This window comes from Spea bombifrons, chromosome 5, assembly GCF_027358695.1.
Source record: "Spea bombifrons isolate aSpeBom1 chromosome 5, aSpeBom1.2.pri, whole genome shotgun sequence".
Taxonomy (NCBI): domain Eukaryota; kingdom Metazoa; phylum Chordata; class Amphibia; order Anura; family Pelobatidae; genus Spea; species Spea bombifrons.
In genome coordinates this window covers 96,818,720-96,833,177 of record NC_071091.1, presented here as the reverse complement: position 1 = coordinate 96,833,177, position 14,458 = coordinate 96,818,720, and the positions used below count along the sequence as shown (strand labels likewise).

The 14,458-nt window shown below is 37.4% G+C and overlaps 1 protein-coding gene across 1 annotated transcript in view; it reads left to right on the top strand.

Annotated features, from left to right (window-relative positions):
* NCALD (neurocalcin delta) overlaps positions 1-14,458 on the top strand; it is a 45,024-nt gene that overhangs the window by 25,742 nt on the left and 4,824 nt on the right. The window contains exons 2-3 of the mRNA XM_053466305.1: positions 9,511-9,907; positions 13,885-13,990. Coding sequence (XP_053322280.1) covers positions 9,530-9,907; positions 13,885-13,990 — 484 coding nt within the window. The 5' untranslated portion in view covers positions 9,511-9,529. The remainder of the gene's footprint in view (positions 1-9,510; positions 9,908-13,884; positions 13,991-14,458) is intronic.

Sequence of the window (14,458 nt, the reverse complement as noted above, 5' to 3'; positions counted from 1 at the left end):
CTGCTTATTAATTCCGATTCCTAAGAAGTTCTTCAATAAGAACACTCAAATGCAACCCGGACTTATATCTGAAATCCTTACACAGAAAGATAATTAAATAACTGACCATCTTAGGCTATAGAAGAGACTCTTGCATTCTCTCTTTTTCTGTCCTAGCGCTAAAAAAAAATCTTATTTCTACACGTCGGAAGAACAAAAAAATTCAGCTGGATTACCTCGGGAAGGTTCTGCATCACAGCCAGTGACTCACCCTGCTTGAATATTGATGTAGCTGAAAATCTCCCACAACACAATCTAGCAGCCCCCCCCCCCACATACATATTGGATGAGGCTGAGAAAAAAAGCTTATATTTGCATATAAAAAATAATAATAATGATTAAAAAAACCACTCATTTAATGCTAATTAGCTAACCAGAAGCCTTGTTTTCTTAAATGTTGGCAGCATTTCACATCCCTTGAAGGGAGCAGTAACAATGCAGAAGTGGGTGTAGCATTTAGATTTATTCTATTACAAATGTGATTTAATATATTTCCGTTATGCATTTGACACACAACACTTATAAATGAACTTGAGTATGATGGATATCCGTATTTTTTTTCATCTGTCTGCCCTTTATCCACGTGCTCGTGTACAGTACATTAAAAACTCAACATCAATGCACACCCATGTAAAATATTCATCAAAGATTTTTTAAGATTTCAGGAAGAGTTTATATATAGGTAACTTTTTTCTACACGTGTATAATGCACACCCTCTCTCATACTAAAAAATATGTGTTTTTCAATCAATGCATGTCTAAAATGTATCAATCGATGATAATAATAATAATAACCTTATTAATTGTATGCTAGGGCACATCGTAATACGGTATATTGCAATTGTGATTTGTTAATATTATAAACATTGTTAAAATCATGAAAATGTACCTTCCTGATTGGTACGGTGATACAAATTGGTCTGAGCTGCCAATACCTTACTGCGTCTTTACGATTAAATAGGTTGTTGCTTGATGCATCTCGGTGAGCGAGCGCTCATTAAGCATTTAACCATTAGATTTTTGTTATAATGAATACCTTATTTGGCTGTTAATGAGAACAGATAGACGGTCAGCATAATGATATCTGCATTTCCAGCTTGTCACCAAGGGATCATCTTTCATGCTACCCTCTCGTTAATCACTTACAATATGTCAATAAAACCTTTTAAGCTAAGCGCTACCTCGGTGATGCTGTTCTTCAGAATACACACTATTGGCTTTGGGGATCCTGAGTACTCCTAACCTTTATTTAATTAATTTATTACCTATTACCTAGGTAATTTATTACCTGGGAGGGTGTAGAGAACGGATGGGTTTTGAGTGGAAAATGTATGCGATTATTTAGGCAGGAGGTATATTTGGGAAAAGCTACCAGGACACAACTGTGTTTAGAAAGCAGCTCCTACTTTCATATTCTATGATCGGTTGTCCATTTAATAAAGCTTTTCCTCCATTACTGATTCTTTTCACATATTTATACCATGTCCATCATCCATCGTCCATCCATCTGATCTTTAACCTAGTACACACTACTAGACAGAAACCATTGACCTGTGGTGCACCGGGTCTCCAAGCCACAGGTCCATAACCGGTGTCCATTATTAGCGTAGTATTTATGTATTTCCATATTTACTCTTTAACATGTGAAGAGCTTTACCATGGATGTCTTTTGGATGCGTGTTATATAATAACATGGCACATGCACAAGTCGTAAATTATCGTGTGAAGAGTGAGCTGTTCCATGGGGAAGACATTTTACGCTTCATCTAATATATAAATATTGCTTATTTTATGCTGGAAAAAACTTTACTTTGGTTCACATAGGGAATAGTACAGTAAACACACGTCCATGAATTGCGATGCAGTAACGCATAAGAAAGCTTTCGTGGGGCCCTGGTGTTTTGCATTATGCCCATACCAGGAATACTGTGCCAATAATTAATTTGGGAACTTTACACGGCTATAATTTAATTTAACCATTATTTGTGCAATGCTCCATTGAGCGTTAACACTGTCTCTTGACAGAACTAACATGCATGAGCTGTCAATCTGTTTCTCCCAGCATGAGTGGCGGAGGCTATGACCATCCCTAACAGCAGTGTTATACTCTATGATTAAGACACCAGGACACCTGCTGTGAACCATACTCCTGTCTCTATATTTTGGACTTCTTTCCTCCAGCCTTGTACAATTTTTGGTACATATTGTATTCTCTGGTTTAACCTCCATCTGCCATCAGACTCTAAATATGTTCTTTTCTGCCTTCAGATTCTGTTTCTATGTGGACCTAATCAAAACAGTACGTAATTTTCCCAAAATTCCATATTACTAATATGTTGTTTAAGGGGGATATTCAATTAAATATTTGGCAGGGATTTTTATAATACATTGTGATCGGCATTTAAGTCATTTAACCCCTTAAGGACAATGGGTGGTTCCTAAACCCATTGAAAACAATGCATTTTGAGCCCGTACATGTACGGGCTTTGTCATTAAGGGGTTAAAGTCAAATAATTGGTTATTCATGTCCAGGATATTCAAATAAATCTACAGATTTTTATGGAATGCCCATCTAGACCACAAAGTAACATATATTTGTTAAATAATAATGACATTGACATTTTTGATTCGATCCAAGGCAAGTACATGCCTTTATATGTCATGATGGCTATCTGATCTTGTTTAAACCCTTGTAATCATCCTCACTCTCACTTAAAACGCTGTTTTCTTATTCCCCAGGCTTTTACATTTCATCTGGTCAGTAAGTGAGTGATCTAAAGCTCTTGTATCAAAGACCTTTGACTGGGCTGGAACATGGCGGAAGTGGCTGAGATTTAATCGATTATTTAACATTCAAAATCATTTTAAATTGGAATCATTAACTACGTTCATGGATAGCAGCGGTAAAAAAAAAATACTGGAAATGTGGGAAAGCACCAGGATGAGCACATGTTGCTTTTTGGTGTAATTTCCCAGTGGGGAGCGTGAATTGGCTCAGTATGCGCACCCAGCTAGCATCTGATATCACGTATAGTAATATCACACTCTGGACGTTTCTGTTCTGCAGGAACTGGGAATCTTTTCATGATCTAAGAGAGAAGGCTTGGCACATGCTCAGCAGATACAACATGAACGGAGGGCCATAGTGAACCGTCTGTTCCAAAATTAGATGTATTTATGTTTGTTTTTGTCTCACACTGAGTAATCCCCAAGATGTAGTTTGGACAACCCTTGTTTTAAAAGAAGCTGCTTCTCCTGCATCACCGTTTAGTTTGTCTTAGGAAAGCAGTTAATGGATGTGTCTCGGATGTTATGCCAGAATTCCTGCTGTCGGCTTAACACCAGTGTGCGAAAATCGAAGCCAAGCACTATACTTATATACTGAATCATAATACTGGGTAGGAATACTCCCTTTAACGCAGAATGTTCATGCCATGCCCTGGCAAACATGTTTCTTCCTTTTAATGACAATTATTAGCCAATTGTAAATTAACAGAAAAAAACGGATTCCCAGGGCTTTTAACTGATTCCCCCAGTAATGCGCAGTCCGGACAAAAAATCTAAATCTGTTTTACAAAATTTAGGCCAGTGACAGGAGAATGTGAATAAATCTGCCCCTGAGACATTAAATTGCAGATATTGTACCTGGGCCAATGTATCTCTGTAATCTTTGCCGTTGAATCAGCTCATTATGTACAGTTGGTTGGCTGGTTTTCCATCTTCTTAAGCTTCCCTTTCTCCTCTTTGCTTATATTTTACTGTAACAGGTAGCTTTTTTGATCTAACTTTGAATCTCAGGTTTCCTCCACAATCTCCAGACTTGGTATAGATGGTCAACAATAGACTTGTGCATTTGGATTGGTAACAAACTCTATGTTTAATGACATTTGCCAATTTTGTGCGTCGGTACAAATCTATGATAACGAGGAGGTTCTCTAACCAAACAAAAGACAACAAACCTCATAATCTCCAAAATGTTGTTACAATGAGTTCATTCATTTGCTATGTTTGATGCTATTACAACCCATTTTTTTTTTTTATGAGGTAAAGTGGCAAGGGGCCGTATGTATTCTTATTTAAATAATTGGGAGGGGGGTCAGTTTTGCACCATATTGTTGGATATCTCTGTCTGTCGGTGCTTGACCTGTGCCCTGTCTCTAATGCTGCTGCGGCTCAATCTCCTTCCTGAATCTGAGGGATCAATTCTCTGAATATTTTTCTAGATTTGGGGGGAATTCACTGCCCTTTAACATGGGTCTGGATGTGTGCATCTGCCAGTGTCTACTCCGTGTCCTACTACTACTGCTGCTGCTGCCTTATCACCTTCCTTACTCTGAGAGAGCAATTCATCAAAATGTTCCCATATATGAGAAATTGGGTCTCATAGCATGCGGCTGGATGTGTGTCCATTGGTGTAGTGCTGGTGGTGCTGGTCCTGCAGCGCAAAATCAAATCATACAAATTGATTTTGCTTGTCAGAAAAGCATTTTTTTTTTTTGAAAACATGTTTTTTTTATCTTAAGCAGAACATAGAGGGCTATGAATAAAAATTAATCTTTCAGAGCTTCTTGATCCAAGGAGAAATCTGATTGCCTTTTGGAGTCAAGAAGGAATTTTTCCGCACTAAGTGGCAAAATACCAAAAATAGCTTCATTGGGCTTTTTCTGTCTTCTTTTGGATCAAAAAATCTTAGTTTGTGCATTACTAAATCTGTATTATAAGGAGATCCATAGCAGCTCTCTTATCTTTTCCTCCATACTGTAAATTAACACCTCCCAATAGCTGCTTTCCCTAAGGTTGTATCACTGTTGACGTCTTTGCCTGAACACTTCAGCCCACACATAAATTCATTCATCTAATCAGCCTTTCCCAATTGTCTGTACTTTCTCCTTCTAACCTTGTTACCATGGTGTCAGGATGCACATACAACCGATGTGTGATTAACATCATATGCAGCCGCACAAGATACAAACATACACATACAGTCTTTGTTCCATATACAATTTTATCTACTTAAATGTACCATTGATCTACTTAAATGTACCATTGACTATTAGTCGTGTATGCTTGCTTTCTCTCGAGGATGTATCTGATGTGAAATGTTTCATACGGCTTTGGACCATATATTAATCTCTATGACGGTGGTCCTCCAAACGCACAGTGTCAGTGGTCAGCTCGTATACTATGTAACCACAGTGGGCAAAAATACTAGAACATTTTAGTATTTTTTTTTTTTTGTGCACCTAAAGTTTCTTTTTATACAGTGTACATCGTTGTATTTGTGCTGATGTATCAATTCTTCAGGATAGGTAAATGTTTTTATTAAAAAAAATATTATTTTGAGTTTACGGCAAGTCCAATGTAACAGGCAGAAGGTACATTCACAAAATGTTGGCTTTTATTTGCAATTCGTTCACATGCGCTAGCCAAAAGCTAAATCTTTTTATTGATGTTTTCGTAGCGCATGGTAAGTACCATATACATTTTCTCAGGAGGAGAGTGAAATAAGGCAATATGGAACGTTATAAAGCATTTACGGTGTAAATTATAGTACTTTGGTCCGTGAAGCATGGTCAAAGATGAATAGACACTATCAAAGCGTTAATGCCTCTCAGCAGCGCCTTACAGTAAGCTTCTCAGTGGAACTGTATGCGAGCACGGATGACCTTAACGCACAGTTTAATGGCCCCTGGTACACTACAAAAATAATTTCGATGTACTTCAGTGAGATGTCAGTGACATTATAACTGCATATGGTATTTCTTGCAATTATCATTTAAAAAGGACAGGACGCTGCGGTTCATGGCCTTCTGCAGAGATGCTTTCTCTTATTGTGTATTTTTACGTTTTGTAGATCTTGGATGATTATGTGGCTATTTAATTAAAGTCAAAATGAAAATGAGTGCATTTACCAAGTGTAACACTTATATGGTACATTTAAAGAGAAATATACTTTTTTTTGGTGTTCAGATTAACTTCATGTTATGTATAGACATCGTCAATTGTCTTATAAATACCCAGGATCGCTTACAAAGAGCAAACATGTTTCGAAGGGCTTCCCCCGCCTCGTATCTATCTTGTTGAGGGTCTGAATGCCTGTGACTCGTAATATATTATAGTATGTAGCCTATAGGTGCCTATTTTTCACATAAATAAGTGATATGATAGCATACACTTGCACGTGCCATAGTCTCAGCATCAAATGATCCACTTGTGCGCCAGTGTTTGGGACCTCCTAGGACCAAGGAACTGCAGAGGGAAGATAAGAGGGTTTAGTTAATTCCTTATTTCTTCTAAAAAGCCAAAGTCAATTAAGTCACTGTTCTCTCTGGGCCTTACCTGCAGAGATTTTATCCTCAAGACTAAAAGATGCCGTTTGGATACTACCGGCCCACTGGCTGCTCTACCATAGAACATCATGTACAAGAGCGGACTGATAAAACTCCCCATACATAAATATAATGTATTATAACACATAATACAGACAAACTCTTTGATAAGTGGTTCAGCTTTATAGAAGCAGCCTTACTGAAAAGAATAAATATATACATTTAAGGGAGCATCTGCAATGTTAAATGACAGCTATGTATTTGCCCATTTAAGTATAATAAAACAAGAACATAACACAATGAGCCACATTTATAGCAATTGATGGGGTAGTCGCCATAGCAACCAGTGGAAGGTTCCCATTCCCATATCTAGCACTTCGCACTAGAAGCGTTCTTGTAACCGTTGCCCATATTTATGAAGAGGACATAGTGGTAAATGGGAAGCTGTTGCCATGGAAACCAGTGGAATGCTCCAGGGTGTAAGAATGAACCATATGCTGAGTGTGGAAGAGAAAAAGAAAATGTATTTATAAAAAAATATATTTTTTTGTGGCCTGTTTTTAAAAGAAACGGTATATATTTTATATTTAAAGAACAAGAATTGAATAAAGAAAAGAATAACAGCAACCATTTATTATCAAACACAATTAAATTGCACTGGGAACTTTGTTGCTGGAGCTGGAGAAAACAATATATAAAATATATACAGCTGTATGAAATTGCATCTACACGCCGTGTTTTATTGTGCGATTGTATGATTGTAAACAAAGATTTATAATATTCATATAAAAAAATGTAAAATATATACGGCTTTGAAATTGCATCTAAATGTCCTGTTTAATTGTGCGATTGCATGCCGTCAACTAATATTTATAATACTTATTTTTGTTGAGCTGTAAACAAATCAGTTTTGAACAGAGGTCAGAGGGTTTTTTTCTTCTTCTCTTAATTGAATCGCACACTAAAAGTCTAAGTTCTCATTAGCGTGTATAAAGCAATAATAGGAATGGAACATTTTTTCAATCGCAACACTATATTAATTGAAACGCATTTCACGCTGAATTTATTACTACTTTTACAATATAGCTAAAGGGGTTTATTCTCTAAATAGTGAACTGTGCTTGAGTCAAGATGGAACAATTGAACTATGCATAATGAAGGTCCTTCACCAATAATGTTCTCTTAAAAAGAAGAATTAAATTAGCATATTAAATGATTGATAAATAAAATATGCGTCACAAGAAAAACTCTTCAATATGCCCCTTCATATTGATAGTGAAGTCAAAATGTTTCAACCTGGCTTGTCTTGTTTAGGGAAAAAAACCTGACATTTATTCCCGTTGCTGTTATCACTCTTTGTTTTGGGCTGTTTTAACACAGAATTTGCTTAATTACTCTTGTTAATAGTGCAGCTGAATTAAGGAGCCCATTTAGGTAATAATGCAGTGTCCCCGGTGTGCGGAGCAGGTTTATGGGATAGGTTTTAATGAACAGTATAAGTAATTAAAACCGCATCGGAAATTCCGTAAAAATCATGAATATTTATTTCTATGAAACAAAATTGATTCTGCAGGGTGTTTACACCATATTTGTCTTTGCTCACTGTGCTTTGTCTTATTATTATTATTTTCTTCTATTTATATAGCGCCAACAATTTACGCAGCGCTTCTTACAATTCATATATTCAAGGGGTCTGACAAGATGAGAATTGAAAGACTAAGACAAACCGATACATTAGGTGTTGAGAGCCCGGCTCGCAAGCAATCTTGAGATTATATAGCAAACTATCACTGAATTAGTTTTGCAGCCCAAGACTATAGATTCTAGCGACACATAATCAGTATGGGGTTCTGTGCCACTGCAGGGACTCGATTTGGCCCTGACGTCATTATGACATTATGCTGTAGTCTCTGTGGTATTTCTCTGGGAAATGGGCTAATGTGTTCTATCTTTTGGGCACAGTTTAAGGTTTGCACATGCAAATAAAAAATGAAGCTTAAGAAATTCACTGGTACACGACAGGTCTCAATGGGCTTAGTTGAGGACCAAAAAATCTCCCTTGAAACCAACCTAGTCATTGGAGGTCCATGCATATGGAGCATTATCCTGGTGCTTTGCACAGTAGAGGGGGATGTACACCTCAGCTCTGCAGGATTTGGGGGGCACTGCATTGGGTCAGGCTGTGGCCCCCATAAATATGGCACTGGTTTTCAAAATGTTCTGAAGAATCTGGACTTCAAAGATGTGCATGTTTCCAGAGTAACAGAAGATACCATTATTCATGAAACTGGTCCGTGATTGAGTGATAAACGTGTGCAGGTTTGAATGTTGAATCATTTGGATGGAAGGAGAAGAGTTTTATATAATAAGAGATTATTACCCATAATCCTCATTTACCGCTATATTTTTGGTGTTCATTACTATGTGAATGTATCCTTGGTAAGAACAGTAAAGATAAGAATCATAGAACAAAGAACTGGATGCGTTGTTAGCAAAGCAGGATGTTTATAACTGTAACAATAAGTATATACATTGTGGAACTTTAAACAAGGGAGACATTACGTCCTGATTTTTTTGCCTTTTTGTGATTAGGGGTCAAATAAGATGCGTAATTGTCAATTTTAGAAATTGTTTTATTAACGTAATCAAGCAATCAACAGCATATCACTGAAATCCCTGCACAGCTATGGCCCATGAGAATTAGCTTTCAGTTTTCCTATTCAACTCCTACAACCTATGTAATATTGTTTATAGATTAAAGTGTATAACATAGAAAGGGTTATACAATCTTCCTGGACCTCTGAGTTCTCTTCTAAAAATGGATCATTCCACCTGAAGGAAAGCCTTCTGAGGTCCTGAAAACTCATTTTTTCTGTGTTGGTCCAAATAAATATATCAATTTTTCATATTTAGATTAAAAGAAGCACTATATATGTATTAAAATCCACTTTTAGACATATACCGTACTATACCAGCTATGTAAACTTCCTTCAAAGGGTCTGAGTGATTATCTCATGTTGTCCCCTTTAGGGTCTTGAACAGAGACTCCGATATACCTAGCTCTGCTAGATTCTTAATAATTATGTTACTGTGATTAATGTTTTGGTAATCAATGAGTAAATGTGTCTTTGTCTGTGTTTAGGTGAAAACATCACATCAACATGGGGAAACAGAACAGCAAACTTCGTCCTGAGGTCATGCAGGATTTACTAGAAAGTACAGACTTTACCGAGCACGAGATTCAGGAATGGTACAAAGGCTTCTTGAGAGACTGCCCAAGTGGACACTTAACCATGGAGGAGTTTAAGAAAATATATGGGAACTTTTTCCCTTATGGGGACGCTTCCAAGTTTGCAGAACATGTATTCCGCACTTTTGATGCCAATGGAGATGGAACAATTGATTTTCGAGAATTTATCATAGCTTTGAGCGTGACCTCCAGGGGGAAACTGGAGCAGAAGCTGAAGTGGGCATTCAGTATGTATGACTTGGATGGAAATGGTTATATTAGCAAATCAGAAATGCTGGAAATAGTGCAAGTAAGTCTTATCACAAAACCTGACTGTACGTGACATTCATTATTTTTCTTTGCTTTTGACAGTACTACATTCTTTAAAATAGTTCTTAAAGCAGATCTTTTACATATTTTATATAAATAAACCTAATAATGGTTAATGGTATTTACAAATTATAGTAAGGTAATCATACATGGAGCTGCATGATTTCCCTCCTCATTAAGTTATCTCTCCCGGCTGTTCACTGCCTTTGTAAGGAGAAGATAAGAAGGAAGCAGTCTTCAGGTCAGTTTTTGACCTGAAGACTGCTTTGCCACAGACTGCCAGTGATCTCGGGTTCCATGACATTAACTTTTAATAAGGTATCTCACTACACAATTTCACTGATCCACAAAGAGCGCAAGCTGTAGGTATTGAGTAATTAATGCTAAAAGCTGCCTCTATATATATATATATATATATATATATATATATATATAATATATAATATTTTTTTTTAATTAAAGTCATAGGGGTAGGTTTACTACCACATTAAAACATTAAATTACAATCTGACTTGCACTTGCACACGCGACTTGGAAATGCTGCCAGTCTGAAGTCAGGAAGCAGCTGCCAAGGAAGTAAGCAGTATAACTAATCATGGAACGAAAATCAAACCTTCTACTGCCCTTTGTGTCCCTTTTTTATTTCCTCTTGAATAATTCAAATTTTCAACCAAACATATACATCCGCTGGTACTCAGAAGAGTTAAATGAAGTAGCATCAGTGCCCTCTGCAAACTCTGCCGCTGATGCCCCCTTCATGCAGGCATTTGCTTGCAGACATAGGAAGGAACCTCAGGGCAGCACACCCTACTAGCCCAAGGCCATCACCTAATTTGCTTGTATTATAGGGCCGAACCTGAAAAGTAATAGCAGCCAAATTTGTCTTCAATGCCGTGCTGCAATTCTCCGAAGACTCACAGTTCTGTATTAGAGCCCCCCAGCTAATCTACACCTTCTTATTCTCTTCATTTCAATTTACATTTGGAATCTTAAATGAATGCCACAGCCCACACACACACAAACACTGCCGCGCCTGAGTTTGTCTCCTTTTCCGCCAGAGACATTAACATTACTTTCCTTGAATAATTGTTCCGCTTGTATTTGTATAGCCGTCCTTCCAGCTAACTACTTACTGGGCGTTTCATTACTCTTGGCTGCATAGCTGAGAATAAATTACACATAATATTGAACTAGAGCTGCCTAGCAATATGACTGCCACAATACACAAATGACCCATTGTGCCGCTCAGCGCTTTCAGCTGTGAACTAACAACTGCAATGCTGCTCTGAAATTCAATAGAATTTCTTTTTAAAAAAATCTTGAAAGGACCTGGCTGCATTTCATATAAGATATAATAAAATGTAGGCATTACTCGCTCTGATTAGAACAGTCGAGGTTACATCGTAGGACACCTCCGGTAACAGGAAAGAAGGAGATCCCGACGACAGAGAGGGTAAAAAACCATGGGTATGGAAATGGCTGGTGATGTGTGAAGTCTAGAATGGCCACCACAGGCTGACGGTGCCTGCCATGTACCTTTATCTTTGTTCATGTGGCAGATGCCAACCTTTATTGTGAGGCTGCTGGCACAATATGCTTGGCCACATGCTGCAAAAGAGTAAGAACACAGCATGCGGTTTTGTTTCATTTTTGCCATGGCGGTGGTAACACTTTTAAAACTTTACACCAGAATTGCCTCAATATTCCGCAGCAGCTGCTGCGATCAGAGATTGATGATAACTGATTACCTATTGTCTGCTAGATGCAGTCCTGAACATATTTTGTGCCAGCTCGGGCAATTAGAAGAACTTCCTTTTCAAATACTGGGTTTCTGGCAGATCCTATGGTTATCTCGGATTACCTAAAACCAGCACTTATGTGAGACCTCGTATTTATTATTCTACATTAGTTTGGTTGCTAGATAGATATTACTAGCTTTGTAAGCCTATGTAAACCAAAAATGTGTCATTAAATAATACCATTTAGTTAAGGAACTCTCTATATTTTTAATCCTCATAAGGGAGTTGAGGAAACACTAATAAAATGGCTCCATATCCTCAGATAAAGTATATATATATATATATATATATATATATATATATATATATGTAGTAATTGTTCATAAAACGCCAAAACAAGTAACCCTTTAACGTACAGTATGACCATACCTCTCAACATTCAAATTGCCAAAGAGGAACATCTATGTTTTAGATGGTGTGGGTGGCCTTTTATTTACCTCTCAGACTGATATTTATGTCATTCTTTAAAGCATTTTGAAGAAACACAAGGGACAGGCCAGCACAAATGATGATGGGGAAATTAACCCCAGGCCAATACAGATTCTCAAAGTAGGGCCGACTCAATACTTTAAATATGGCTGACTCAACATGACTGTTAACATTTGACCGCTCCGAGAGACACCAGAAATCTTGGTGGAGCCATATAATCTGACATTATGTCGTCGGACATTGGTAGCATGGTGGCATGTTCCTAGTAAAGAGGGTCATCAGATGAAAATATAGAGACATTGGGATTTGGGTATCAAAGGTAGACGTATTGAAAATAAGTACATTGATCTCATATAGCTCATCATGCTTTTATGAATTACCGTATTTGCTTGATTATAAGACAAGGTTTTTTTCAGAGCAAATGCTCCTAAAAAAAAAAATCCCCCTCCTCTTATATTCAATGTCGTCTTCTAATCGGACCTCAAATAGAGGTCCGACTACAAGACTAAGATCCAGATCCCCCGCAGCGGTGCAGGAGACCTGGATCCTCCTCTCTGGCAGCCGGTGGATGTCTTCACAATGTGCTTACAGATAACCTCCGCTACTGCCGCCACTTCTGCTGGGGCTTCTATGATGGAGCGCCAGCGTCACATGACCTTCTGGTGCTCCACCATAGGAGCCCCGGCGGAAGTACCGGCTAGCAGCAGCAGTGGTTGTCTGTGCGCATCGTGCAGACGTTCACTGGCTGCCAGAGATTGGCAAATGGGGGGAGGCGTATCAGGGAGGCAGAGTGGCATATAGGGAGTATAAGGTATATCAGGGAGACAGGGTGGCATATATGGGTATAAGGCATATGGGTGGGGAGAGTGGCATATCAGGGAGACAGAGTGGCATATCTGTGGGGGCATATGTGCATAACTGGGGGTAGGCTGGCAAATAAAAACAAAAAAAAAATTCTTAATCAGTTTTTATTAAGTATGACAAAATTGACATGTTTACATCGGAATTAACATTTACTAGTAAAACTTTTTTCTTATAGGGTAGTCTTATATTCAGGCTTTTTTTTTCTAAATTCATATTCAAATTTTGGGGGGTCGTCTTATAATCAGGGTCATCTAATCAAACGAATAGGGTATATCACCCAACCATACTCTTAGGAAAAGATCACTTATTTTATGTTATCTTGGTATAATCTTCAGATAAATAAATATTCAGATAAATAAATAATGTAAATAAAGTATCACTGGATCTCTGTCTACTTTAGTCCTGATAGTACGTGCCCATTAACAGGATAACTGACCTTTTTGGAATATAGAACTTTGCAGATACATATGGAGCTTCTGGCAGCCATGTGCAATATCATACGGCCACTTAAATAATTAACTTTTTTTGAAGATATTTTTTTGCAAATAACAAGGAATATTGGTTAATACTCTCTATGAGTATTTTTTTTACCTTTTTGTAATCATTCTTTCATTTCCTCGATGAGCTCTGTAGCTATTTCAAGAGGCGGCTGTTATTTTCATTATTTTCATCAGGCTAAAAATCTTTCTATAAATATAGTGGAAGGACTTTGCCCAGAGGAGCTCTCGTACATTGCCATGATTTGGTTTACTGAAAAGGAGGAATTTCAGCCTCTGCTAAAAGAATTATTCTTAGAATAAATCCATGCCTAATGTAAGTTGTGTTTCATCCTCACAATCCAATTTTTTCCCTTCTTCCTGCACAGGCAATCTATAAGATGGTTTCTTCTGTAATGAAAATGCCAGAGGATGAGTCAACACCAGAAAAAAGAACAGAGAAAATCTTTCGGCAAATGGATACCAACAGAGATGGTACGTGGCTAGCAAACACAGCTCCACAAATGCTATAGTACTAGGGAAACTATAGTTTTTTCCGCAGATGTCTTGGGAAAAAAAGTTTACTGAAGAAAATCTTACTCATAGAATTTAAAGGATTTTTTTTTAGATGTGGTTGCTTGTTAATAAATTAATAAAAGTTATAATAAATATATAAATAATGTTAGAGGGATAAGCCCTCTTCTTAAGTCTAGACTAGAGGCATAGAGCCACTGTGTTAAATCCCCAGGAAAAATTATTTTGGGTAGATTAATATGCTTTCCCAATGTTAATAACTGACAGGTCAGTAGAAAGTCACCAGTAAGCAAGTAAGTAGTATTTATCTTAAAAAAGAAACAGTGGTCCTCCAAAAAGCAAACTAAGATCCTTAAAATAAAAAATAAAAATTATCAAATGTTTACTAAACTTGAGGGATAAGGAAAAATTAATCGTGTTTGGTGTGGT